The sequence below is a fragment of the Cetorhinus maximus genome, chromosome 30 (genome assembly GCF_964194155.1).
Source record: "Cetorhinus maximus chromosome 30, sCetMax3.hap1.1, whole genome shotgun sequence".
In the NCBI taxonomy this organism is placed as follows: Eukaryota; Metazoa; Chordata; class Chondrichthyes; order Lamniformes; family Cetorhinidae; genus Cetorhinus; species Cetorhinus maximus.
Window position 1 is genome coordinate 4,663,036 of NC_135908.1, and position 27,699 is coordinate 4,690,734.

General features: G+C 43.0%; 1 protein-coding gene across 2 annotated transcripts; it reads right to left on the reverse strand.

Moving 5' to 3' along the window:
* On the reverse strand, window positions 1-26,273 carry mpi (mannose phosphate isomerase). Of its 2 annotated transcripts, XM_078532300.1 has the most exons (8): window positions 26,226-26,273; window positions 18,571-18,698; window positions 16,651-16,851; window positions 14,947-15,088; window positions 12,911-13,090; window positions 11,336-11,509; window positions 2,027-2,235; window positions 1-381 (listed from the first exon to the last, which is right to left on the reverse strand). In XM_078532300.1, exons 1-8 carry the CDS (start codon window positions 26,239-26,241, stop codon window positions 169-171), a joined length of 1,263 nt encoding a protein of 420 aa, XP_078388426.1. In that variant the 5' UTR covers window positions 26,242-26,273; the 3' UTR covers window positions 1-168. The 2 variants fall into 2 exon arrangements, with proteins under 2 accessions (XP_078388426.1, XP_078388427.1); XM_078532301.1 differs by lacking the exons at window positions 1-381; window positions 2,027-2,235 and adding an exon at window positions 4,448-4,555.
* Between the last annotated feature and the right edge of the window lie 1,426 nt (window positions 26,274-27,699).

Here is a 27,699-nt window from a genome sequence, read left to right on the forward strand (position 1 = left end):
TTAGCAGATAAAATATTTTAACAGTGTAAATTTTGAATCTCATCACAGATGCATAATAGATTAACCTCTTTCGTACACATCGCCCCAGCACAAAATGTCCACTGGTCTACAGTACTACGGTGCAGTGCATTTTTAATCACAAGGATATGGAATGGAGGTTGAGAGAGGTTACAGCATGCAGCACGCCCTGAAAAGAAGCATCCCATCCACTGAGCGAATGCACAAGTCAACACCCTCGTTGGCTGCGATGAACAGCACAGATCCTCGTCGAATGTTGATCTCAGACGGGGCAGCAGTGCCCGTGGCCTCACCCCTAATGACCAGCAGGATACTTGCAGAATCGATGGAGGATATCATGTACCGTTTCACCGAACTTGGAACCTGAGTTGAAGAGATTTTATCTTTGACCATAAAGTTATCAGGTGATACGATTTAGTCCTCTCCTCAGTATATACTGATCAGCACAATTACATAACTTATACAGGCCCTTATTCAGCTCACACTTAGAATGCTGTTCAAAATTCTGGTCTCCATATTACATAAAGATTACTGAAGTACTGGAGAAAGTGCAATTAAGATTTACTAGGATGATACCAGAACTGAAGGGGTTTAACTATCAGGAAAGACTGAAAGGCTGGTTGTCTTTTCTCTAGAAACTGAGAAATAACCTGTTGGCGGTCTTTAAAATTATGAAGGGACTTGATAGTGTAGTTGTGGACAAGATGTTTCCATTGCTGGGGGGGTCCAAAACTAGGGGCCTTAAATATAAGACAGACACTAAAAAATCCAATAAGGGAGTCAGGAGAAAACTCTTTACTGGAGGATATGTGAAACTCACTACCACATGGAGCAGTTGAGGTGATTAGAATGTATTTAAGGGGAAGCTGGATAAGTACATGAGGGAGAAAAGAATAGCAAAGGTCGATAGGACGAAATAACCAGAACGTGAGGCGGCTTGTGAAGGGTGAACAGCAGCACAGGCATATTGGGCCAAACTGTTAAAAAAGCAGAAAATGCAGGAAGAACTCAGCAGGTTTGGCAGCATCTGTGGAGAGAGAAACAGAGTTAACGTTTCGAGTCCGTATGACTCTTCTTCAGAGCTAAAGAGAAATAGAAATGTGATGGAATTTAAACTATACTAGAGAAGGAGAAACTCCACAGATGTTGCCAGACCTGCTGGATTTTTCCAGAATTTTCTGTTTTTGTTTCCGATTTCCAGCATCCGCAGTATTTTGCTTTTCTCTTAGGGCCAAATAGTTAGGTCCTGTAATACATACCGATTCCTCCATTACATCCTCACCTTTTTTTTATATTCTTTTACGGGATGTGGGCGTCGCTGGCAAGGGCAGCATTTGTTGCCCACACCTAACTGCCCTTGAACTGAGTGGCTTGCTAGGTCACTTCAGAGGGCAGTTGAGAGTCAACTATATTGCTGTGGGTCTGGAGTCACATGTAGGCCAGACCAGATAAGAACGGCAGATTTCCTTCCCTAAAGGACATTAATGAAACAGATGGGTTTTTTTTTTAAAACAACACTCAACGGTAGTTTCATGGTCACCATTAGAGATTAGCTTTCAATTCCATTTTTTGAATAAACTGAATTTAAATTCCACCAGTGGCCGTGGTGGGATTTGAACCCATGTCACCAGAGCTTTAGCCTGGGCCTCTGGATTACTAGTGCAGTGACATTACCACTATGCCACTGTCTGCCCTGTTGTTACATAATCTCCTTCTCTAGTCCAAAGCCGGAAGTGTGCACTCGCCCTGCAATGTGTAGTTTGTGTGTGAAGTCACCAGCTTCCTGAGGTTTCACTGCAGCTTCTACAGTGCAACCTACTCTTGGGTCACAAGTATTAATATCTCTTTACACACTAACTTTGGTGTCACAGCAAAAAGAAAATGGCATCACTGCAATGTCAGAGCGGGAATGTAGATGCACCCAAAGATGCATCAGTCAAGGACTGCAGAAGATCAAGTATTCGGCAGTAGCACACTAACAATCCCAGATCAATAGTTTATGCCGTACCTCTATTTTTATCACTGTGAAATCAGGCACTGGAGGATCATACACAAACACATATGGATCACAAGGATCCCGAATGGACGGGAAGATCTTCGCATTCGCTGGCGCCGGTGCGTAATTGAGCATTTCACAAAGGGTCTGAACGTCAATGAATTTTGGAGTGAGTCCAGCTCGCACTGTGTTATCAGAACATGCCATACATTCAATACAATCTAGAAAAGATAAAAGAAAGTTCATCAGCACGTGCAACCGCTTAAATATCTCAACTGCAGTTAGAATCAGAATAGCTTATTTATTGGACCACGGAACCAGAGGTCGGTTGCAAAACTTACAAGCACCCCGCAAGGCTAAACAGCCTTTTCCCCCAATACATATGTGGAACGGATGTTGGCTAAAAGCATTTACTCCTATGTAAGCTAACTCCTCAGATTGATAGCTGGAAAATTAATTTGCAGTCAGAAGCATCTCACTTACAAACATTGGCTAGACAGGCGACAGGTGTGTGTGTGTGTGTGTGTGTGTCTGTGTGTGTGTGTGTGTGTTTATTCACATGTGAGCAGAGGTCAGGGGAGGGAGCAAACTCAAAGCAGTTAAAGGGGAAAATCTGGGTAAGCTTCTAAAAGTGCTGAGTGTGCAACAGACCTCTGAAGTGCCTTTAAATCCAGTCTGAAACTACACTGAAAATCCAGTCTGAAACTACACTGGAGTAATGCAGCCTCCCTGGGTGTGGGCATCGCACCATTTCAGAGTTCGACCAGAATCGGATTCTAGAATAAGAGTGGTATTTTTACTGCATAATTTGGTCAACTATCCCTTTTTCAAAAAAATATTCTTTCGCAGGATGTGGGCGTCTCTGGCTAGGCCAGCATTTATTGCCTATCCCTAAATGCCCTTGAGAAGGTGGTGGTGAGCCAACTTCTTGAAATGTTGCACTTCACGTGCTGTAGGTACACCCACAGTGCAATAGGAAGGGAATTCCAGAGTTTTGATCCAGTGACAGTGAAGGAATGGCGTTTTGTTCCAAGTCAGGATGGTTTGCGGCTTAGAGGGGAACTTGCAGGTGGTGGTGTTCCCATGTGTCTGCTGCCCTTGTCCTCCTCAGTGGCAGAGGTCGCAGGTTTGAAAGGTGCTGTCGAAGGAGGCTTGGTGAGCTGCCGCACTACATCCTGTCGATGGTGCACACTGATGCCACTGTGCATTTTAAATCAAGATTGATGGGGAAAGTAGTAAAAATATAGGTGCAACCATTCTGAACAATGCAACTCATTAAAAACTGTTCACAGTTCCAACTCTCAAAACATTATTTCCTGTTGTCAACATTATTGGTCAACTTTTGTGTCAACTTGTAGTACCGTTGATTGCTAGGTCAACAATGATACAAACGCAGCAGCATAGGAAAAATACTGCATGCGAGGTAATGTGCTTTAAAGTTGTGAAACGCTCAACTCCACTTCAAATTCAGAAAATGTTGGAAAAACCCAGCAGGTCTAACCACATCTGTGGCGAGAAAGGCAGAGTTAACGTTTCCAATCCGTATAACCGAAGAAGAGTCATACAGATTCAAAACGTTAACTCTGTTTCTCTCTCCACAGATGCCATTAGACCTGCTGAGTTTTTCCAGCATTTTCTGTTTTTGTTTCAGATTTCCAGCATCCGCAGTATTTTGCTTTTATCCACTTCAAACTCCTCCGCTGGTCACACGCGAATAAGTCAAAATAACTCTCCAGACTCACTCCAAATGTGGAAGGTGAAGTGGGATGAATGGAATGATTTCATATTTGTTGATATTAAAACATTTAATAGCCTTAGAGTAGACAACGTAGCTAGCCCTTTCTGAGCATGTTGAGATGTGCAGCCATAACTGTGGGAACCTAGATGAAAATGCAAATCGTAAAATTTAATGCCCTTAACAGCTTGCGTAAACAAGATGCTAAGGAGATAAGAAAACAGGCGGGTGAGGGGTGTGGGGGGGGGGGGGGGGGGGGGGGGGGGGGGGGATTATTGGACACCTGACACTAACAGGCTTCTTGAAGCCAAAAGGGTGCGCAACAGGGAACACCTGCGAGCTTGAATTGTCCAACTCATTAACTGGGTTTTGTGATGTATGTGTTAAAGTAATTGAAGGTTGTACCAAGCAGTGTAGTGAAATGTGATACCTAGAATCTATAAATTTGTTACACTGACTTTGTATCAGAGAGACCCTGGAAACCAACCAGGATACATCTCTCCCGGCATATACTTGAAATAAAATCTTTATTTACTTGAAGCTCACAGACTCAGAATGGTTGGTTTATTGTTTTTACCACAACCATTGGCATAGTCGGCAGGATCCTCACAATATAGGTCTCTGGCACCAGATCGAACGCTGACATAAAAGGATGGGTGAGAATGTTCATTTTACCGCCCATTAGATAGGGAGGCCAGCGTTCGAGATGGGTAGCCAGTGGGTCAATTTGAGGACCCCAACCAGAGAACAGGTCGGTGAGTGGAGTAACTAAAGACAGTGTGGCGCCAAGATCGCGATTCGTTTCCCTGGGTAAACAAGAAGGTATAATTGTAATTGTTCTTGGGGTAAACCCAGGTAAATTAAACAAGAAGGTATAATTGTAATTGTTCTTGGGGTAAACCCAGGTGAATTAACAAATGGCTGCTGTAGGGTAAAACAGGGAGAGACCCGTTTCCCAGAGAGAATAGAAGTAGTCGGACTGTAAATGCAACATCAGCGGTGGCAGACAAAAACTTAGCTTGGGGACCTGAAGGGTCACAAACTGAATTTTTGGCAAATAAGAACAAGAAGTTTCTAAGTAAAATGACTAAGGAAGGTTGGAATCCCCAGTGGGCATCGGGACAATAATAGGTATGGTGGGATAAGCAGTCGAAGGATAGAGATGGGAAGGCAGTAGTAATATTGTATGCCTGTTACCTCGAAGCTCATCAGTTAGGACAGGCAGAGGTTAAAAGGTGAAAATATATATATATATATAAATTGATGTAATTATGAGAGAATGGATATTCGAATCACTAAAGCTTTTTGTTCTGTGGACAGAAAGAGGTAGAGAAAGAGGGGGGAGGGTACCCCTGGGGCTGGAGGGGGAGGGGTGTAGTGGGCAGTGACACTTAGGGCAGAGGAAATGTGTGCTTCAGTCATTTTGATTGTCCCTGTAGGTGGAAACCTTAAACATCCCTTTATTTCCCCCTATTGCTGCCTGAAGATTTGTTTGGAGTATGAAAATTTGTGAGAATTTACCTCTTCCTTAGTTTTAAATTACAATTTTTCTTGGAGAAAGAAGAATCAAGGCCACCTTTCCAAAGTCTTAAATTGTTAAGATAAATGTGAGGATGAAAATATATATCTCTCTCTGTATGTTTGTGTGCAATGAAGAATGTGTGTGTGAGCTTTAGTCTTCCTTAAATTGTAGTGTGGAGTCTCAGCACTTTGAGTTAAAAACCTCACAATGAGGATTATGAGTTGGGATTAAAGGAAAGTATAATTAAACAAACTAATGTTTTAAATTATAAGATTTGAGTTGGGATTTCTGGCCAAAAAAAATCACAATTCGAATAAACTCTAAAGGAGATAGAGCGGGTTTTTCCTTTGTTTGAATAGCACCGCCCTCTTTCAGGCTGAGGGAGTTAACTCTTTCCGCCAGCCACTCGAGCTTTCAGGCTGCCAAATTAATCCATTCTGCCTCGAGCAGAATGGGCCTTTGTGCCTTTATTTACAGGTAACCGCAAATGTAAAACGATTTCTAGTAACTTCAAGAATCTGAGGATTTATCTGTAGATTTTCAATGCCACAGCATAGTCATTGTCTTGGCCTATTTTTTAACTGAATGGGTTAAATCATTTTTATCTTCTGCTGGAGAACAGGAGCTCTGATATAAACACACCAACCAATGAGTATCAGACATTTTTAGTAATGCTTTTGAAAAACTATAATGTCATCTAAGATAAAAAGAAATAAATTGGAACTTTTAATCTGGATATAAATTCTCACACATGAGAACAGGGTCGTCTAAATTTTCATAATGTAAATTGCAATTTTGAAACAAAATCCTGAACTGGATTCACATTGGGTTGGAAACTTCCTACACAATAAAGATTTGAGGTTTGGTTCCCGATAAAGCTCTCAAAGAGGAAAGGATTTTTTTTTTTTAAAAAAAGGTTTGAAAACAGTTGAGATTAATTCAAAATGTATGTTTAAAATTTACTTGTCAGTCTGTTCCCAAATTATAAAGATAAGCCTGAAGTCCTGAAGAAGTTTGGCAGAAATCCAATTTGTGGCAGAGTTAAAGAAGGACTGTTTTTGGAAGAAATAAATTGAACACTAAGAAAACCTGTCAACTCAAGAACACTGCTATTTGAATTTGGGATAATTTTAAAATGAAAAAAGTCAGGCACAATCTAGTGGGTTACTTTTTTGAAAATAAAATGTTGTTTAAGGGGAAGAAGACAAAGAAGCAAAACATGTTAATGCCTGGAATCAACAATTTCTGTTTTAAAGATATGAGAATATTTTATTGGGCTGTAAAGTCTCTACAGACAAACTGAACGAGATAAGTTAGTAACAATTGAATGTGTAAAACGGTATGAGGAAATGATTAAGGGTTGGAGACAGAGTTTCAGAAAAAGGACACAATATATGAGCTTTTTAAAAGAACTGAATTTGATAGTCCGGCCATCACCTGAGACGTCGGAACCTTACAGGAGGAGATAAGCAAAGATCTAGAGACAGAGACTCCCCCTTTGACATGAAATGGTTAATATGTTTGAGTATATGTGTGAATATGAGTAAGGAAACATTTTTAAACGATCAAGGCACTAGAGGAACTGACTTTAAGAGAATCTTAAGGTGATCATAGTCAGAGGGAGTAAAAAATTAAAGTAAAATACAAGGAATTTTTGGTTGAGATAATTGAAAGATAAGGAGAAACAATATTTAATAACAATTATCCAGAAGATGGATACAGATAAAGTGAGACTGGGGAAAGGATGGGTGGATGTATTACCAACCATATTAATGCACCTGCGGGCTACGCCCAGTAGGACCACAGGATTAACACCATGATGACGGGCAAAGCTATGTGGCTCCCAGAGGGAACCACCACTGGAAGTGAAGACACTGGGCCATTGAGAGATAGGATAAGAGGATGCACTGTAGAGTTGTGCGAACTGCTTAAGGAATTGAGGTCCAAAGTGAGACAGCAGCAGGAGGCAGCGGACTGGGAAAGAAGTGAGGGGGAGCAGCTCCTCCGGACATGCCAGAAGTAGGGGATAAGGTAATGGTTAAGGGGGCACCAGAATGACTGGCATTTGCCCAGCAATGGCAAGGACCTTACCAGACAAAAATGACTAGTGACACATGTGTATGTTTGGAAGCACTGGTCACAGGCAAACCTTGTATCTCTCAATCTGTTTCTGTTAGCAGGAAAGCAATCAGCAGCTCGCTTAACTATTTTGTCTCAGACAAATCCTCAGAGCAATGCCAATCTAGAGAATGGCAGCAGCAGCGATCACACTCTTAACAATAACAGCGGCATGGGAGGTCCCCACTGTGAACATCAATAAAACCACTTGTCTGCATCCAGGACAGTATGTGCAACTACCTAAAAGAGGGAGCAGAGGATGGATAAGGAAGCCGAGTGTATGGGTTTCTGATAGAGTCTCTACGGTAGTCATCATGTCATTCAGGTTATATTATCTAAAGGGGACAATCTGACTCAGGTAACATTGCCCCGACCTCTTACACTAATGATACAGCTGGAGGTGTGGACATAAAGTTAGTGTACAACAGGCGTGGGGCAATTCTGTTATCTGTGCTCAGTATTCATGGTTGGGGACACCTTGAGGGTGTCCAACACAGGAGTGAATATCAGGGCAGAATGGACTAACCTGCCGTCATTTGTTTGGGAGCCAGGGCTGGAGGGGCAATACTGCCTAGAGCGTTATATAGACGTTGTTAATCAGTGTGATTGTAGCGATACACGAAGCTTTAATTTATCAACTTGCAGGTATCAGAAACCCACTAAGTGCCCAGCCACCGTGTCACCACCCCCGGATGGGATAGTCAGAATCGGGAAACCCAAGGTGGTATTACATGGTGTTATAATGGTTACTCCAGAGGTGACCTACAATTTGGGCTCAACCCAACCCCAACTGTAGAGATCATTTCGAATCTGCTAGGTGGACAAGACAAAAGTTACAGCGTCCGATCCAGGATTACCCAACCCACATAGCCCCGGGGGTCCAGGAGTGGGAGACACGATAACATTTCTGATGAATATGCCACAGGAACACAATAAAGTAACATCCTGGTGGGCCGGGATTGGAGTATAAGTTTTAAACCCTGGGAGTGGAAAAGAGCAGGTGGGTGCACGAGGTAGGATCCTAGGGATATTTGGTCCCAGGCTTGAATAGCACCCTTTTAATGACAGAGTGAGAATGTTGTACTGAATCGCAGCATTACATCATCTGCTCCTGTATTACCCTAAAACCCATCACAATTCTGCCATTGTGGTCTCAGTCAGCCCTCTTTACAGAGCTTCCAAGGCAGTCCAAACCTCCCCTACGCTCTGGTGCTTTCAAATGGACAGCACAAGATTCCTATATGGAGAATTAGAACGTGACAACAATCACACCTTCTGCTTACACATCACTGACTCCTTTACTGTGGAGGACTTTCATCTTGTGGGTAGGGTCCTCACTGGTTACATATTCAGCCCATGGTGGTACGGTACATTAAATATCGGCAACGCCCCGGAGAGGATGGCCTAGGTAGCGGTGGAAAGAGCCCTAACTACTACCAGGAGGTTTATGGAACAAAGCTGTCAAGCAATCTCGAGGGGCAGGGTGCAGGTGAACCTAGCCACAGGGAGGGCTAGGAAACTGAAAGACTCAGCTAGAAATCGAGTCAAGATGGCAAGAACGCAGTATCAACTGGTGGGAAGTAGGGAGGATGGCAGCAGCCGTTGCGTCTATTGTGGTCCTGTTGGGTAGTCTTTCGATTTGCTACTACCAGAGATTGCTAGTATCCCAAGCGGTACAAATGGTAATGTTGACTAATAAGTGGTGTACCCCAGTATCTGCCACAATTGAAGCTCCCCTCCCAGGGAACCATGAAAATTGGGAACATTTATGAAGATTTTGCTATCTAATGAGATAGTGCTTCCAGGCCTAGCCTAGGTCATTAGGACTTTGGCAAAGCCGTAAGAGATCAGTAGGATAACAGATCCAAAGCTCATTGGACTCAAATAGGATCTCTAGAACTACTATCTGTTCTGATCGCATCTGTTCTGATGATGCTACCTTCAAAAACAGTTCCTCTGACATGTCCTCCTTCTTCCTTAACCGAGGTTTTCCACCCACGGTCGTTGACAGGGCCCTCAACCGTGTCCGGCCCATCTCCCGCGCATCCGCCCTCACGCCTTCTCCTCCCTCCCAGAAACATGATAGGGTCCCCCTTGTCCTCACTTATCACCCCACCAGCCTCCGCATTCAAAGGATCATCCTCCGCCATTTCCGCCAACTCCAGCATGATACCACCACCAAACACATCTTCCCTTCACCCCCCCCGGCAGCATTCCGTAGGGATCGTTCCCTCCGGGACACCCTGGTCCACTCCTCCATCACCCCCTACTCCTCAACCCCCACTTATGGCACCTCCCCATGCCCACGCAGAAGATGCAACACCTGCCCTTTCACTTCCTCTCTCCTCACCATCCAAGGGCCCAAACACTCCTTTCAAGTGAAGCAGCATTTCACTTGCATTTCCCCTAACTTAGTCTACTGCATTCATTGCTCCCAATGCGGTCTCCTCTACATTGGCGAGACCAAACGTAAACTGGGCGACCGCTTTGCAGAACACCTGCGGTCTGTCCGCAAGAAAGACCCAAACCTCCCTGTCGCTTGCCATTTTAACACTCCACCCTGCTCTCTTGTCCACATGTCTGTCCTTGGCTTGCTGCATTGTTCCAGTGAAGCCCAACGCAAACTGGAGGAACAGCACCTCACCTTCTGACTAGGCACTTTACAGCCTTCCGGACTGAATACTGAATTCAACAACTTTAGATCTTGAACTCCCTCCTCCATCCCCACCCCCTTTCCGTTTCTTCCCCCTCCCTTTTGTTTTTTCCAATAATTTATATAGATTTTTCTTTTCCCACCTATTTCCATTATTTTTAAATCTATACCTGTAATGCCCTGTCAGTCTTTCCACCCCACCACCACTAGAGCTGTACCTTGAGTGTCCTGCCATCCATTCTTAATTAGCACATTCTCTTAGATAATATCACCACCTTCAACACCTCTTTGTTCCTTTATCTGTGACATCTTTTGATTATCTGCTCCTATCACTGCTTGCTTGTCCCTACAACCACCCCCCCCACCCCCAACTTCTCTCCCCCCACCACCCCCCCCACCTTAAACCAGCTTATATTTCACCCCTCTCCTAATATTACTCAGTTCTGTTGAAGGGTCGTGAGGACTCGAAACATCAACTCTTTTCTTCTCCGCCGATGCTGCCAGACCTGCTGAGTTTTTCCAGGTAATTCTGTTTTTGTTTTGTTCTCTACTTCAGAACTACTGGTGGACAAAAGGAGGGACTGAAGTGCAAAAAATGGAGTGATTTCATATTTGTCTCTCAAAACATTTAATAGCCTTAGAGTAAACAATTTCTTTCTGAGCATGATGGGATGTGCAGCCATTACTGCGGGAACCTAGATGAGAATGGAAGTCATAAAATGTAATGGCCTTCACAGCTTGGGTAAACAAGGTGTTAAGGAGATAAGAAAACAGACAAGGGGGTTATTGAACACCAGATGCTACCTGACTTCCAGGGGCCAAAAGGGCGAGATAACAGGGAACATCTGCGAGCTTGAAATGTCCAGCTCATTAATTAGATTTTATGATGCAGGTAATTGAAATTTGTACCAAGCAGTTTAGTGAAATGTGATTACACAGACTGTGTGTCAGAGAGAGAGGGAGACCCTGGAAACCAACCAGGATATATCTCTCCCAGCATATGCTTGGATTAAAATCTTTATTTACTTGAAGCTCACAGACTCAGTGGTTGATTTATTGTTTTTACCACCACAAAGGACAATTAAAAAAAAAGACTGTTGGCTGTTTTTCCACATGAATGAGAGCCAAATGATGACAATTATGCTTTTGTCAAAATGAGTGTGGAGTGGGGTGGGGAACCCTATAATGCAACAATGCCAAACATTAAACAGTCAAACCATTACACTTCATTGAGTTAATGGTACCACTTATCATTCCTGCCTTGCTAGTTCATAAAGGGGTTTCAAGTCTTACCTCCGTAAAGATAAGCGTGTGGTTCATTAGCTCCCAGGAACATGGCTTCCCCGGGTTGCAGATTCACATGGTTCAGAAAGTAAATGACGAAACACCCGACATCTCCCGGAAACTGGGAATGCAACCGTAGTAACAGCTCACCGTTACTTCCTGTAGTGTCCTTTCCTGCAGCAGCTACACAACATGGGACATCTGTTAGTTCTGAACTGTGGCATTTACTGCATAAAATGGTGCCATTGCAAGTGAAAACATTAAAATGGCAAATATTAAAATCTAAAAACATGAAAATGGTACAAGTACGAAGCACAGTCAGTAGAGGTTAATCTTCCAGCTGGCCGTGTTTAACAGCTCCATTGAGGGAGCATGCCTGAAACAATGACTATTCTTTCTTTCCAAACTTATCAACTTATTGTGCAAATTACAGCATTTTATTTTCCAGCATCTGCAGTTCTTTTATAGAATTTAAACCACGTAGATGTGACCAAAATCACAAAGGTCTTTCCACTAGTGAGAGGGTCAGTAACCACAGAACACAGGTTTGTCTGATGAAGGGTCATACGGACTCGAAACGACAACTGTATCCCTCTCCGCAGATGCTGTCAGACCTGCTGAGTTTTTCCAGGTATTTTTGTTTTTGTTACAGGTTTGAGGTGATCTTATTGAAACATATAAGATTCTGAGGGGCCTTGGGATAGGTGGATGCTGAGAGGATGCTTCCCCTCGTGGGAGAGACTAGAACTAGGGGACATGGTTTAAAAAATAAGAGGTCTCCCATTTAAAACAGAGATGAGAAGAATTTCTTTCTCTCAGAGGGTTGTGAATGTTTGGAACTCTCTTCCCCAGAACGTGGTGGAGGCAGAATCAATGAATATTTTTAAGGCAGAGGTAGATGGATTCTTAAATAACAAGGGAGTCAAAGGTTATCGAGGGAGGCGGAATTTGGAGTTGAGGCCACAATCAGATCAGCTATGATCTTATTGAATGGCGGAGCAGGCTCAAGGAGCCAAAAGCCCTACTCCTGCTCCTAATTCATATGTTCGGATGTTAAAAGTACCAGAGGGGAGATGAGGAGAATCTTTTTTAACACAGTGAGTCATTATGATCTGGAATGCACTGCTTGAAATGGAAGGTGGAAAGAGATTCAATAGTAACTTCAAAAGGGAATACTAACTTCAAAAGCCACCGACCTGCCGATAAGGCACTTCATTTAGGCACTGGCAGTCCTTGTGGATGAAGATCACATGGCACTACTTGAAGAAAAGGGAGTTCTCCTGGTGTATTGGACAACATCACTCTCTCACCAACTGGTCATTCATCTTATTACTGCTCAGGGGATCTTGCTATGTGTAAAATGGCTGTGATACATATTTGCATAACAGTAGCTGCACTTCAAGTAATTGTCAGTGAGACATTTCTGACAGCTGTGACGTGGTAGGTAAATGCAAATATTTAAGAGTTCCATAGGTCAACACTTAATCAAAAAAAATTTCACGATAAACATTAGTTCAGTAATTGCAAACTATTTTACATTTGACTTTAACCCTGTTCTTTAGTCGAATTATTAATATCACAAACCTTCTTGCAACACCCTTTTCACCAACATGTTCAGCTGGTCAACAAAGGTTTTCTTTTCACAGTTCATCATTCTGGTAAAGCATTTCTTCAAAGCAGCAGATACCCGGTGTGAGTCACCCGTACTATTTTCAAGTATTTCTGCAGCTTCATTGCCAATCACTGCGTGGAATTCCGGGACATCTGTAATAAAGCGGACGCCCATCAGAGGCGAAAAGGAAAACAGTACAGATCAGAAATTTGCTAAATGCTGGAAGCTTCAGTTTCCATCTGAAAGAGAAAGGCAGGCTAATACTTTGGGTGTAATACTTCATCAGAATAATTAGGATACAAACAAATGAACTAGGAGTAGGCCATTCAGCCCCTCGAGTCTGGTCTGCTATTCAGTAAGATCACGGCTGATCTGATTGTGGCCTCATGTCCACATTCCCACCTACCCCTTGTCAGTCAGGAATCTATCTACCTCTGCCTTAAAAATATTCAATGACCTAGCCTCCACAGCTCTCTGCGGAAGAGAGTTCCAAAGGCTCATGATGCTCCGAGAAAAAAAAATTCCCATCTCCATATTAAATGGGAGACCCCTTATTTTTAAGCCGTAGTCCCCTAGTTTTAGTTCCTCCCATAAAGGGGAAACATCATTTCAGCATCTACCCTGTCAAGCCCCTCAGGATCTTAACTGATCACCTCTCATTCTTCTAAACTCCAATGGCTACAGGACCAGCCTGTCCAACCTTTCCCCCTAAGATAACCTCCTCCAACCAACCCAGCATCCCTGGTATCAGTCTAGTGAACCTTCTCTGAATTGCTTCTAATGAATTTTTATCCTTACTTAAATAAGGAGACCAAAACTGTACAAGTTCCCCAGATGTGGTCTCACCAACATCCTGTACAACTGTAGCAAACGTCCCTGCTTTTATATTCCATTTTCCTTGTACTAAATGAGAACAGTCCATTTGTCTTCCTAATCACTTGCTATAGCTGCAGACTACCTTTTTGTGGACAGTGGTGGGGTGGGGGGGGGTGTGCAGAGAGAGAGAGAGAGAGAGAGAGAGAGAGAGAGAAACAGACAGAATATCAGCCAAAATTCCTGTTCATAATTAATGCTGACAATGGCTAAAGTGCACATCTGCAGATTTTAGATGAGGAGAGGGGCAGGCTTCACTGAGAGGGCTCACACAGTTGAACACATTCAATTTTTTAGAATAACCACTTATGCAAGGTATTGGAGCATACTGTTTGAATGAGGAACCCATGACCCCATGTAAGTCATTCCCATTAGGAAAGGAAAGGTAAAAGGACAATATCAGGACAGGATAAAGAAACTAGGGTCATTAAACTATTTTTTAAAGTTTGATTTATTAGTGGATATGCCATTGACTTTTCAAAATACCTTTTCATTAATAAGTTATAAACAGGTAGCACGGTGCGATTGATATTAGTAAGAACTTGCATTTGTATGTTGCTTCATCACATCCTCAGTCCATCACAAAGCTTGTTATAGCTGATTGATGAACATTCAATTTAAAAAGGTAAATTCAGCAACCAATTTGCATACAGCAATATCTGACACATAGTGTATCAATGAATGTCCAGGTAACACTATTTTGTTGGTATTAGCTGAGGAAAGATTGGCTGGAACACCAGGTGCACTCCTTGCTCTTTTTAAAATTGTGACACACAACCTTTTATGGCCACCTGAGCAGGCAAATGGCTGGTATCTCCAACAATGCAGTCATCCCTTATTACCATACCCAAGTGTTAGCCCAGATGTGTTCAAGGCAATAGTGTGGCTTAAGGCCAGAACCCTCAGTCCTGACAGTAGGAATGCTGCCAAATGAGCCCATTTGATCACTGATCGTTTAGATTTCACACACAGTAACATGTTAACAGGAGGACTGAACTTTCAAAACTGCTCCAGAGATTCCAAGGCATAACATGACAGTATATTTAGCATAAGGAAAAAGCACACAGTATTTTATCTATAAGTCTATGATCAAAATTTGCTTGAGTTCTTACCAATACATTAGAAATACTCTTACTTTTCAAAAATTCAATAATTTCCTCCACTGGTCTAAAACCGCACAGCCCTTCAAATGGAGTCAGTGCTATGGCCACTTCTGGTTTGTGGTTTTTATCTGGGTAGCGATCTGGAAACTGAGCATGGAGTCGTACAGCTAGTTCCTGGAAAAGACACAAACTCTGTAAAACTATGAGCCATGCAGCACTGACTAATCTCTGTACAATTCAGAAAAAGGCCATATAAGTTATATAACAATACAGTACGGCATGCTGCTTTCTGTAAAAAAATATACGTGTTTATATTTTTCAACGTGCTTGAGCTCTGGGACAGGAGGCAGGGACAGGATGAAGCACTTCCAGGTGTAGCAAAAACTTAGGGTCAATCTCAATTCATTCTGTCCAGTGTGGAGGCATAACTTTACCCACTTTGCTCCAGTTAAGTGGGAAGAGTTCTGCTTCATTATTTTTGGCAAAATCATAAATAAATGTATAAATAACACATTTATGACTTTACAAACAGTAGAAAGTGGATATAAAAGCTGTTTCACTGACTTAACTCCAACCTGAGGAGAGTTCCTTAATGTGCCCATGTAAATAAACATCAGCTATACTTATGGTCTCCAGTGAAAGTGGCAATCAGATTGCATCAGTTAAATTAAGGATAGTTCTGTACTGTGCATTTGTCTTTAACTGAGACAGCTCAAACTTTACTTCATTTAGGACCCTTACAGTTGGCAGAGAGACAGGAGGCTTTTGATCAATCAGCCTTGGCTGGAATTAAAAATACCAGAGGTGAAAGTAGGGCATGTAAACCACTCAGTCGCCAATGTGCAAAAAAGGACTACAAACTGAAACATTTTCTTTGTTTCAGCATATTTGGAAACACTAAATTTTATTTATGCTCAGATGGGTCAATGTACACATCTAACTAATCTGCACAGTTGGTTGTTATAAGCAGGTGCATGCACTTTGTCAGTCTAGTTGGAAGGGTATATACAAAATGTTGCATGGTTGTTCACTCTGCCTATACACTTGGTCAATGTGGGCAATGGTCCAATGCATTCTCTTTCACTCTATACCACTGATTTTGTCGGGATTCCAAATTAAGCAGTTTGCCATCCTACAAAATTTTTCTTTTTAATTGTCTTTAGCATCCCAAAGAAAAGGCAGTGAAATGTACACAGTTCGATCTGATTCCCACTGTAATCGGAGATCAAACTGGGACCCATGAGGGAATACCTGAATTCAACGGATTTCTGCCAGTCTGGAGTCAGACAGATTGGCATAAGCAGAACAAGCATAAGGTTTTGACAGTTCTGCATTAACTTATTAACACATTCTTTACATTGCTGGATACCAGTAAGATATTATTCTGTAACAATAGGAACGTTTTCCTGTGGGCAACTGCCCCCCTATCTTTAAAAGGCAGGACACAGGCATCTGGAAGTGTGTCAATAGCTGGAGATGGAAATCACTGTCAAAGGTAAGAAGTTTTGCTTTTGCACGAGATACATTTCAGCACAAAGCCTTTTGAAATGACATTCAGGTTCCACACCAAGCTTTCCTTTCTTAGAAGCACAATTTTGCTCAGGACTTAAGATTCTAGGTGTACAAAAAATATGTCCAAGATCAAAATGTAGATTCCATGCAAATTTGCATAGTGGTAATTTGCCCGTTTAACTAGGAACACTCTTAAAGTCGTAATTAATCGTTTCTTCACTTACTTTGTTTGGGTGAGCTTGAATAGATAACGAGATGTTGACCGAAAGCACCTTGAACAGAAAAGGCAGCTGCCCTTGGAAAATATCTTTGACCTTTGACCCCAAACAGTCGGGATGCTCAGCAATCCATTCCCCAAGAGTCTTCTGGGAAATTCTGTTGTCGCAGATCATGGCGTCCCCTTTGGGATGTGCCCCCATCCATAACTAATAGAAAATCACAACAAAAGAGCAGCACTTTTCAAGCAAGCTAATCATTTTTGTATTTTGCCAGATTGTAAAATATGTTTTCCTTAATTATTTTGCACATTTTAGTGTTCTTATGTTTTGATGTTGCTCATTAACAGGGGAACAGCATTAAAATTGCAATATGTTATGAATAATTTTGCATGTTCTGTGCGTTTTTTAAACTGCCACCTGAACTTATTGGCACTCCTCCTTCCCCAACTGGACTGCAAGTGACCCAATGCTGTCCAGAGCAGAGAAGTATAATTTACCACAATACAGCTGCTTATACAATACTCACCAGAACACTCTGTCCAGAACTGACATTTCAGTAAGTGGGGCAGTTCTTTTATTTCTCTTCCTTCTCCTTCAGATACCATGCCCTAAGAGGGCATTGGTGACCATGGACTTTCATTGGATTGGTCCATGATTACACTTCACAAAGTACTGCAGTGGTATGCCATTGCCTTCTGCAGTATGGCTGACCAGGAAGCTCTCTCGCTCTTACTGCTTGCTACCAGGCGTATTGGAAGGATTTTACAGGCTGCTAATCAAGCTGTTTGGCCATGTTGTGAATGCACTTTCCATGGCCATCAAGTCCTGAAGTAGAACTTGAGCCTGGAGCTTCTGGTCCAGAGGTGGAGACGCTACCCACTGCACCACAACGAATCTCATTCTTGTCTGTAATATAGGCAAAATACTGCGAATGCTGGAGATCTGAAATAAGAACAGAAAGTACTGGAAAAACTCAACAGGTCTGGCAGCATCTGTGGAGAGAGAGATACAGATAACATTTCGAGTCCAATATAACTCTTCTTTGGTGTTTTAGAAAATTTCATAAAAATGTAAAACTTTTTTTAAAAACCGCTCAGTTTTTCCATTACTTTCTGTTTTTATTTCAATTCTTTTCTGTATCTGTCCACAAGTGAATTTGCACATCAAGCAAACCTTCAGGTTTAGTCATGGAGGCAAAAACCCCAGGATAAGAAATAGTTGGATACTGGCATTTTGTGGTGTGGGGAGGAATTGTAGACCTTTCTACGTAGAGGACAAATTAGATTGGGCTGAATAGCCTAGATAAATATGGATGAGGAAGGTCATAACATCCAGTAACTACATCCACTTGAACAGGCCTTTTTCACATCTGGTCCAAAAGGCACATCTGACAGTGTAGCACTCTTTCCACACAGCACTGAATTGCCAGTCTAGATTACGTGTTCAAATTACTGAAATGAAGCTTGCTAACACAAACTTCTGACAACTGAAAGCACCACTGCTGAGCCATGCTGATTCGAAAGCTCTTAAAATTATTATATTAAGCAGTTAAAGAGTAGTTATGAGCACAGCATCACAAGAGAGTGGAGATGCAGCCTCATGTCAATGTGCCACATCCCCAAGCCTCTGGTCTATCCACCTTCCCTATCTGCAGAACTGAGCAGGGACCGAGCACGACTGCTGAGAGAAAAACGGAGAGCCCACCCCAGGGTGATCTCTCCTGGGCACCTGGCTCAAAGCAGCACTGATGGAGGCCAGAGAAGCACCAACATTAACGGAACAGCCAGCGAAAAAAATAGGAAAATAAAGTTCACTCTCTCCCAAAAAAGTAGTTTACTGACAGCATGACCCTTATTGAAAGCTGATCTCCCACTCAAAACAACCACCTCAGATTCTGTTTACATAAAGTGAAGTGAACAGCAATACCTCAGCATAGGGTTTCTCCTGCTCAATGGCTACAGAGGGATCATCACATAAAGTGAGTTTTGCCACCTCACTCTCCAGGCCAACCTTCCCCCAGGCATAATGCTGCACGGCACACTTCAGCGGGAACACTGGAAAAACAAAAGATTGATGATCTCTATTGGTCTCAAAATTACAACACAACATGTGGTGCAGGTTGGAAGAAAGATACAGGCCTCGGTTTTAACTTTCCAACCAATCATGCAGTAAGAAAGCTGCAAATCTACGCAGAACAATGCAAAAGGTTATTTTTACAATTCAAACAGGACTTTGAGTTTGCCCCTCCCACTTGCATCCAATCTCCAGGTTCATATTTGCATCAGACAAGCCAGGAGGGAGACGCATGAATAGATAGGTAGAATACTTCTTACCTTAATGTGCTTACACAAGTAAACTGCCAGTAGCACTGCCCATGATTAATTGATAAGTACGCATTCTTTTAAATTCCAATATTGTGACAATGGTGGACAAGGGGTCTTAGAAATGCAGGACACCGAGCTATCTAATGGCCAGAGCCTCACTGCAAAAGCTCATCAAATGGGAAATGTTGACAGCCATTGACAAAGTCAGATGTTGACACAAACTTTACCTAAAATACTAATAACCAGGATGTGAGTGCCTTATTCTCAAAAACTTTGCATATGTTTGTATTGCTATCCCCACACAACACTTAAAAACCCTGGAATCCCAGGAAATAATAAACTATTTCATGACTTAATCAGTCCCTGTGACCTGGTGTAATATATACTGGGGGAAAAAAATTCCCAGGAATAAACTAGGAGTTATTTAATGATGGAACATTGCGGCGATAGTGTTGCAATTATTAATCTTTACCTGACAGGGTCATTGAGCATCCACACAGAGCATATTATCACATTGACAGCTGCTCTAACCACAAAAGCAAATCTAAAATAGATACACACCCGGCAATGATTACACAAGTACAATCTTACCTGCGAGTCACATGTGACATTCAAAAACCAACCAGCTGGCTCAGTGGGTGAATGCAGTCACAGAGACCAGGTTTAACCAGAGCTCTCTGACGCTAGCAGGTGCAGCAATTGGGCCACTACATTTGAGCTTGGGACGATCACTCCTCAGTGACTCCTACAGATCATAATGACAGGCAAAGACACAAATCATATTCAACTGCGATGCCCTCTGCAGTTGAACAGGCTTGGGCACAGTACCCCGCAAGAAATCAGCACCTTAATTTTAAAGACCTTAATCAGATGACCTCTAAGTCTTCCTGTTTCTCAATCCACATGGTGTCCTTCTGAACTCTTACAGGCCAGAGTATTCAAATCCTAGTCTATCACAAGGTAGCTGATCCCTGTCAGAGTGAATAAAACATTTATTCAACCTAATTGCACTTTTGGGCATGAACGGAATCCTTAAACTAAACGACCAACTTGAAATCGTTCCAAGTTATCTGTTATACTACCTTAAAATTCTGATATGAGCTCCATTGCTAGAATATCTCCTTCGAATCACTCCCAAGTATCCCATTCATGTATCTAGAACATGTGCTTCATTCATTATCTTACAAGTTGATTAGCAAGCCTAATGTAAACTTTCAGCAACTGGGCACCTTCCAAACAGTATCAAAGTCTATGTCCAAGGGTTTGCCCACTATGGACAAAGTACTGGGAAAGTTCCACACAGTCCTTCTTTGCTTATATGATTATTGATTTACCCCATGGCAATTTTTCTTTAAAAAAACTTTTGTTTTCTTTAATTAATCTGCTAGGCTGCATTTTACTGCTGGCCGTGCAGATAGACTGGCTGAATGCTATTCACTACTGGTTCACTGTAATAGAAGAATCTGACAGCAAGGTTGCCATCTCTGACTAATTTTTGCCATGTGGTCTTCAATCCTTGTGCAGACATGTCTTCCATGCCAAGATTCTGTCCTGTACCTGGAGCTGTACCTCCACAATGAATACTTTGCCTGTCACTCTCTAAAATATCTCCTAGACCTGCAATAAAAACAAGCAATGACTGAATTATAAAGTCTAGGGGATGCCCAAGTTACAAAAGATGCTTTTTCTACCTGTATTTCATAAAGGCTGAGAACTATATTAGAACCTCTTCGTAATAACATACAGAACATCCTTAATGGTTCTCAGGATCTTAACATTGCAATTTCTCTGTTCAATGATTTTAAACATTCAGATTAGAAGGATGAACCTGTTGACAAGATGAATGAGTGCAGAAATGATGAGAGAGATGAGGAAACCTTTTCTTTAAATGCGCCAAGTTATGACCTAAAATATGCTGTCAGAAAGAGTGGTGGTAGCAGATTCAATAATAACTTTCTAAAGGGGGTTGGAGGAAAAAGAAGAAAAATGGCAGAACCATGAAAAAGAGCATGGGGGTGGGGGTGGGGGTGGTAATTGGATAGTTATTTTTTAAAGAACCAGGACAGGAACAAAGAGCCGAATTGTCTCCTTCTGTGCTGTGAGAATCTATGTAAATTCTGGAAAAATACCCATGAATAACACCAATCTCATTTTATTGCATTACACAGAAAGGATATGATTGATTGATTATTCACTAATATCTGGTTTCGAAATCAGTCCACAATCTGCACATCAGTGTGGATTTAAAATTTTTCAGGTCATTTTTCATTTTATTTGCCTAACAGGACATAAATGATCACATGCTGCCAAGCCACGAAGCATGACATATGTTCCATTGTCTCTTGAATGATGAACAGGTACAAGTTCACTCGTTGCTTATAAATCAAGTCCTTTTTTGACTAAATTAAGGGTGCATGGAGTCCAATTTTAAATCATAGCAACAATACATTACAGCTCAAAAAGTCAGTCCCTGAACTGTTTTCACAATAACTACGTCAAACTTATTGATCTATCTGTTGCTGATCATTCCAAGAACGTAGTAGCCAGGTCAAGAAAGCCACAAATCAGCACATACCTGCTGGGGCCAAACAAGGAGGTAAGGGCCCGTGGGATCCACGGCAATTTGGCAAATTAGATCCAAAATTGGTTTAGTGGCAGGAGGCAGAGGGTAATGGTCAAAAGTTGTTTTTGCGATCGGAAGCCTGTGACAAGTGGTGTACCCCGCAGGGATCAGTGCTGGGGCTCTTGCTGTTTGTAGTGTACATTAATTATTTAGACATGAATGTAGGAGGTATGATCAGTAAGTTCGCAGATGACACGAAAATTGGTGGTGTCGTAAACAGTGAGGAGGAAAGCCTTAGATTACAGGACGATATAGATGGGCTGGTAAGATGGGCAGAGCAGTGGCAAATGGATTTTAATCCTGAGAAGTGTGAGGTGATGCATTTTGGGAGGACTAACGCAGAAAGGGAATACACAATGAATGGTAGGACCCTAGGAAGTACAGAGGATCAGAGGAACCTTGGTGTACATGTCCATAGACCCCTGAAGGCAGCAGCACAGGTAGATAAGGTGGTTAAGAAAGCAAAAAGCTAAAAGCTACTGCGGATGCTGGAAATCCAAAACAAAAACAGAATTACCTGGAAAAACTCAGCAGGTCTGGCAGCATCGGTGGAGAAGAAATCAGTTAACGTTTCGAGCCTTCACGGCCCTTCGGCAGAACTGAAGCATAGTTAGGAGAGGGGTGAAATATAAGCTGGTTTAAGGTGGGGGGGGGCGGGGGGGGAGAGAGAAGTTGAGGGTGTGGTGATTGTGGAGATAAGCAAGCAGTGATAGGAGCAGATAATCAAAAGATGTCACAGACAAAAGGATCAAAGAGGTGTTGAAGGTGGTGATATTTGTCTAAGAAAAGTGCTAATTAAGAATGGAAGACAGGACACTCAAAGTACAGCTCTAGTGGGGGTGGGGTGGAAAAGACTAACAAGGTTTTAGTTTTAGATTTAAAAATAATGGAAATAGGTGGGGAAAGAAGAATCTATATAAATTATTGAAAAAAAAGGTGGGGGGTGGGAGAAACGGGGTGGGGATGGGGGGAGGGGGAGTTTAAGATCTAAAGTTGTTGAATTCAATATTCAGCCCGGAAGGCTGTAAAGTGCCTAGTCGGAAGATGAGGTGCTGTTCCTCCAGTTTGCGTTGGGCTTCACTGGAACAATGCAGCAAGCCAAGGACAGACATGTGGGCAAGAGAACAGGGTGGAGTGTTAAAATGGCAAGCGACAGGGAGGTTTGGGTCTTTCTTGCGGACAGACCGCAGGTGTTCTGCAAAACTGGGCGACCGTTTTGCAGAACACCTGCGGTCTGTCCGCAAGAAAGACCCAAACCTCCCTGTCGCTTGCCATTTTAACACTCCACCCTGTTCTCTTGCCCACATGTCTGTCCTTGGCTTGCTGCATTGTTCCAGTGAAGCCCAACGCAAACTGGAGGAACAGCACCTCATCTTCCGACTAGGCACTTTACAGCTTTCCGGGCTGAATATTGAATTCAACAACTTTAGATCTTAAACTCCCCCTCCCCCCATCCCCACCCCGTTTCTCCCCCCCCACCACCTTTTTTTTCAATAATTTATATAGATTCTTCTTTCCCCACCTATTTCCATTATTTTTAAATCTAAAATTAAAACCTTGTTAGTCTTTTCCACCCCACCCCCACTAGAGCTGTACTTTGAGTGTCCTGTCTTCCATTCTTAATTAGCACTTTTCTTAGACAAATATCACCACCTTCAACACCTCTTTGATCCTTTTGTCTGTGACATCTTTTGATTATCTGCTCCTATCACTGCTTGCTTATCTCCACAATCACCACACCCTCAACTTCTCTCTCCCCCCCCGCCCCCCCCCACCTTAAACCAGCTTATATTTCACCCCTCTCCTAACTATGCTTCAGTTCTGCCGAAGGGCCGTGAAGGCTCGAAACGTTAACTGATTTCTTCTCCACCGATGCTGCCAGACCTGCTGAGTTTTTCCAGGTAATTCTGTTTTTGTTTTGGTTAAGAAAGCATATGGGATACTTGCCTTTATTAGCTGGCATAGAATGCAAGAGCAGGGAGGTTATGTTGGAGCTGTATAAAACGCTAGTTAGGCCACAGCTAGAGTACTATGTGCAGTTCTGATCGCCACACTATAGGAAGGATGTGATTGCACTGGAGATTCACCAGGATGTTGCCTGGGCTGGAGCGTTTCAGCTATGAAGAGAGACTGGATAGGCTAGGGTTGTTTTTCTTAGAGCAGAGAAGTCTGAGGGGGGACCTGATAGAGGTATACAAAATTATGAGGGGCAAAGATAAAGTAGATAGGAAGAAACTTTTCCCCTTAGCGGAGGTGTCAATAACCAGGGGGCATCGATTTAAGGTAAGGTGCAGGAGGTTTAGAGGGGATTTGAGGAAAAAATTTTTCACCCAGAGTGTGGTTGGAATCTGGAACACACTGCCCAAGGGGTGGTAGAGGCCAGAACCTTCACAACGTTTAAGAAGTATTTAGATGAGCAGTTGAAACGCCATAGCATACAGGGCTACGGGCCAAGTGCTGGAAAATGGGATTAGAATAGATAGGTGCTTGATGGCTGGCACAGAGACGATGGGCCGAAGTTATGTAACTCTACGACTGTGTAGGTTAATTCAGACCAGCAATCACATACAAAGTCACTGCAAAATGAAGACAAAAATAAACACTTGTATTTATATAGCACCTATCATGACCTCAGGACATCCCAAAGTACTTCACAGTCAACTAAGTACTCCCTAAAAGTGTAGTCACTGTTGCAATGTAGAAATCTCAGCAGCCAATGTTTACACAGCAAGATTCCACAACAAACAATATTAACTAGTTTTTTTTAGAACAGTGATGTCAATTGAGACACCAAGGGCATCAGGGATAACTCCCCTGCTCCTCTTCAAAATAGCGTCCAAGGATCTTTTAAACCCGCCTGCCCCTGCAGACAGGACCTCAGTTTAACATCTCATTCGCACCTCTCGACACTGCTACACTCCCTTGCTTTCCTGTCTACCCCCTATAAGCTTTGAATATTTTTAAGGCTGAGTTAGATTCTTGATAAACAAGGGAATCAATGACCCTGCTTCCACTGCTCTCTGGGGAAGAGCATTCCACAGACTAATGACCGTCAGACTTAAAATACTTCTGTTTATTGCCACCTTAAATGGGAGGCACCTTATTTTTAAACTATGCCTCCTAGTTCTAATCTCTCCCATTAGGGAAAACATCTTCTCAGCCTGTAAATTCCCCTCAGGATCTTATATGCTTCAATAAAATCACCTCTCATTTTTCATGATCTTGTCAAATGACAGACAAGCTCAAGGAGTCAAATGGCCTATAGGAAGTATGTTAACATCAGACAGAAAGTGCAACCAAGAAATAAGACAAAGGATTGGAATGACCAAAGACACATTTCAAGAAATGGAAAAGATTATGATCAACTCAAAATTAGCCATGAAAACAAAGCCGAGAATCCTGGAATGCTACATCACACCAATTTTGACACACGGAAGAGTGTGTCGGATGACCAGTGAACCAATGCAGAGAAGAATTGAGGCTGCACAGTTGTGTCTACTCATGGTCCTAATTCATATGTTCGTATGGCTTTTGAGGCAAATAATGATGATATCTTGGACAAGCCACAAGAGGTGCTAGTAAAATCTGAGACCAAAAGAACTCTGCTGACCAAGATCAGGAAGAAACAGTTGGAGCTCCTTGGGCACATAATAAGAAATCATGATTTAGAAAGTCTGAAGCTGATGGGAACGATCGATGGGAGAAGAGATCAGGGTAGACAAAGAACGACACTTTTTGAGAGCGCCTCACAAACTGGATGAATGTACCGCCAACAAAGATGATCCACGCCTGGAGAGCATGATTAACGTGGAAGCCCACGGTTTCGAACACCCTCACAGGGCATCCACCCTGCCAGCCTAGACTTTTGTGCTCAAGTCTCTGGAGGGGGACTTCAGCCCCCCCCCTAGCCTTTTGACTCAGGCGGAGAGAATACAATCAAGTTGCCAAGTTAAAATTTGCTATGTTAGAAAGGTTAACACTGCAAAAATTGCATGGATGCAGCAGGAAAAGTGAGGGGGGGGGGGGTTGCAGATGTCTCTGTAGCTCTGCTTTGGGATTGCCTGGTGCTGCTAAGTGGCCCTGGTGCTGCTGGTGGCCCTGGTGCTGCTAAGTGGCCCTGGTGCTGCTAATGGCCCTGGTGCTGCTGGTGGCCCTGGTGCTGCTGGTGGCCCTGGTGCTGCTAATGGCCCTGGTGCTGCTGGTGGCCCTGGTGCTGCTGGTGGCCCTGGTGCTGCTGGTGGCCCTGGTGCTGCTAAGTGGCCCTGGTGCTGCTAAGTGGCCCTGGTGCTGCTGGTGGCCCTGGTGCTGCTAAGTGGCCCTGGTGCTGCTAAGTGGCCCTGGTGCTGCTAAGTGGCCCTGGTGCTGCTAAGTGGCCCTGGTGCTGCTGGTGGCCCTGGTGCTGCTGGTGGCCCTGGTGCTGCTAAGTGGCCCTGGTGCTGCTAAGTGGCCCTGGTGCTGCTGGTGGCCCTGGTGCTGCTGTGGCCCTGGTGCTGCTGATGTGACCGTTCAGAAGTCACAACACGCAGTCCTCGCTCATCCCCGAATAACCGTTACCGAACACTCCAGCCTGCAGCTACCTCGGTACCACAAACGGCCATCACCCGGTGTCGCCGTTCCCCTGACTGGAATCTCACCTCTCACCGCCGCCATCGTCCCCGCTCAGCTTGGCCGTGCGCCTGCGCGTTGCATCGCGCCGGCAGGCGAGGACCACGTGACGTGCGTGGCCGCGGTGCCCGCCGGGAGTTGTAGTCCTCAGTCTGAAGTGAGGCTGGCTCTGGATGTTGAAGGGTCATAAGGACTCGAAACGTTAACTGTGCTCTTCTCCACCAATGCTGCCAGACCTGCTGAGTTTTTCTAGGTATTTCTGTTTCTGTTTTTGTTTTGGATTTCCAGCATCCGCAGTTCTTTGCTTTTATTTCTGGCTCTGGATGTAATTGCAGTTTGAATTGATATGTAGTGTTGTTGGTGCTTTCATATAAGATTCTGGCGTAGAGGTCCTCTGTCAGTGTCCATGAATCGGCTTTCCACTTGCCCCGTCTAATTTTATATTGTTGAAAGAAAATAAAACATTTATTTAATCTACCACATCCTCAGGACATCCTAAGTCACTGCCCTTCCAATGAGCCTTTATGAAATGCCACATATGCTATGTAGGCAAACATGACACACAATCTATGCACAATAAAGTACCACAAATAATAAATGACCAGCTTTTTTAGGGAGAAATGTTGGTTAGAACATTAAGAGGACTCATTGGTTTTTTTTTCTCTGATTAGTGTTTTTAATATCCACCTGAACAGGCTGACAGCCTTTTGATATAACTTCTCATCTGAAAGTTAGTATCACTCGATGATGCAGCTTTCTTTTAGAAAGCTACTGTTTGGGGCCATGTGGCCTCCTTCTGCGCTGTAAATTTCCATAATTCTACGATATATGTCAGCTTGGGTTATGTCTTATGTGCTTGAATTCAGGAGTGCAGCCTGTCCACACAAACTTCTGAACAGCTAAGAAATAAAGGCACACATGTTCTGAGGAAAGGTCGTCAACCTTAAACGTTAATTTTTGCAGATTTTTTTTAGTCACTATTTGATGGGATGAGTGTCACTGTGTCAGTGCCAAGGCCAGCATTTGTTGCTCACACCTAATTGCCCCATTTGAGAAGCTGGTGGCGAGCCGCTTTCTTGAACGGCTGCAATCCACCCAGATGCTTGCTCCCAGACATTTCCAGCATTTTATGTTATTATTTCAGCTTTCTAGCATCTGCAGTATTTTGCTTTTGGGTGAGGTATGTGTTGAGTTTGATTTTCTAAATACGCTAAAAATGTTTATATTGTGTTGACGAGGGGTGTCATTCCGGATCTGACTATTCTGACTGCTCGAAGTGACTTTAAATCTTCAAGACCCATCTTTGGGTTGTTTCCATTTATAAGCTTTTCATTATCATGACTACCACATCAGCAGGTCATGTCTGGTTCAGCCGGCAGCTAAGAACATAAACGTGCCAAACTACGGATTTTAGTCCGTGATGCCGACACAAAAACAAAGCAGAAACTGAAGGTTGAACGGCGTCGCAAACTTTCCGCGAACTTTTCCAAAGTTTCTATTCAA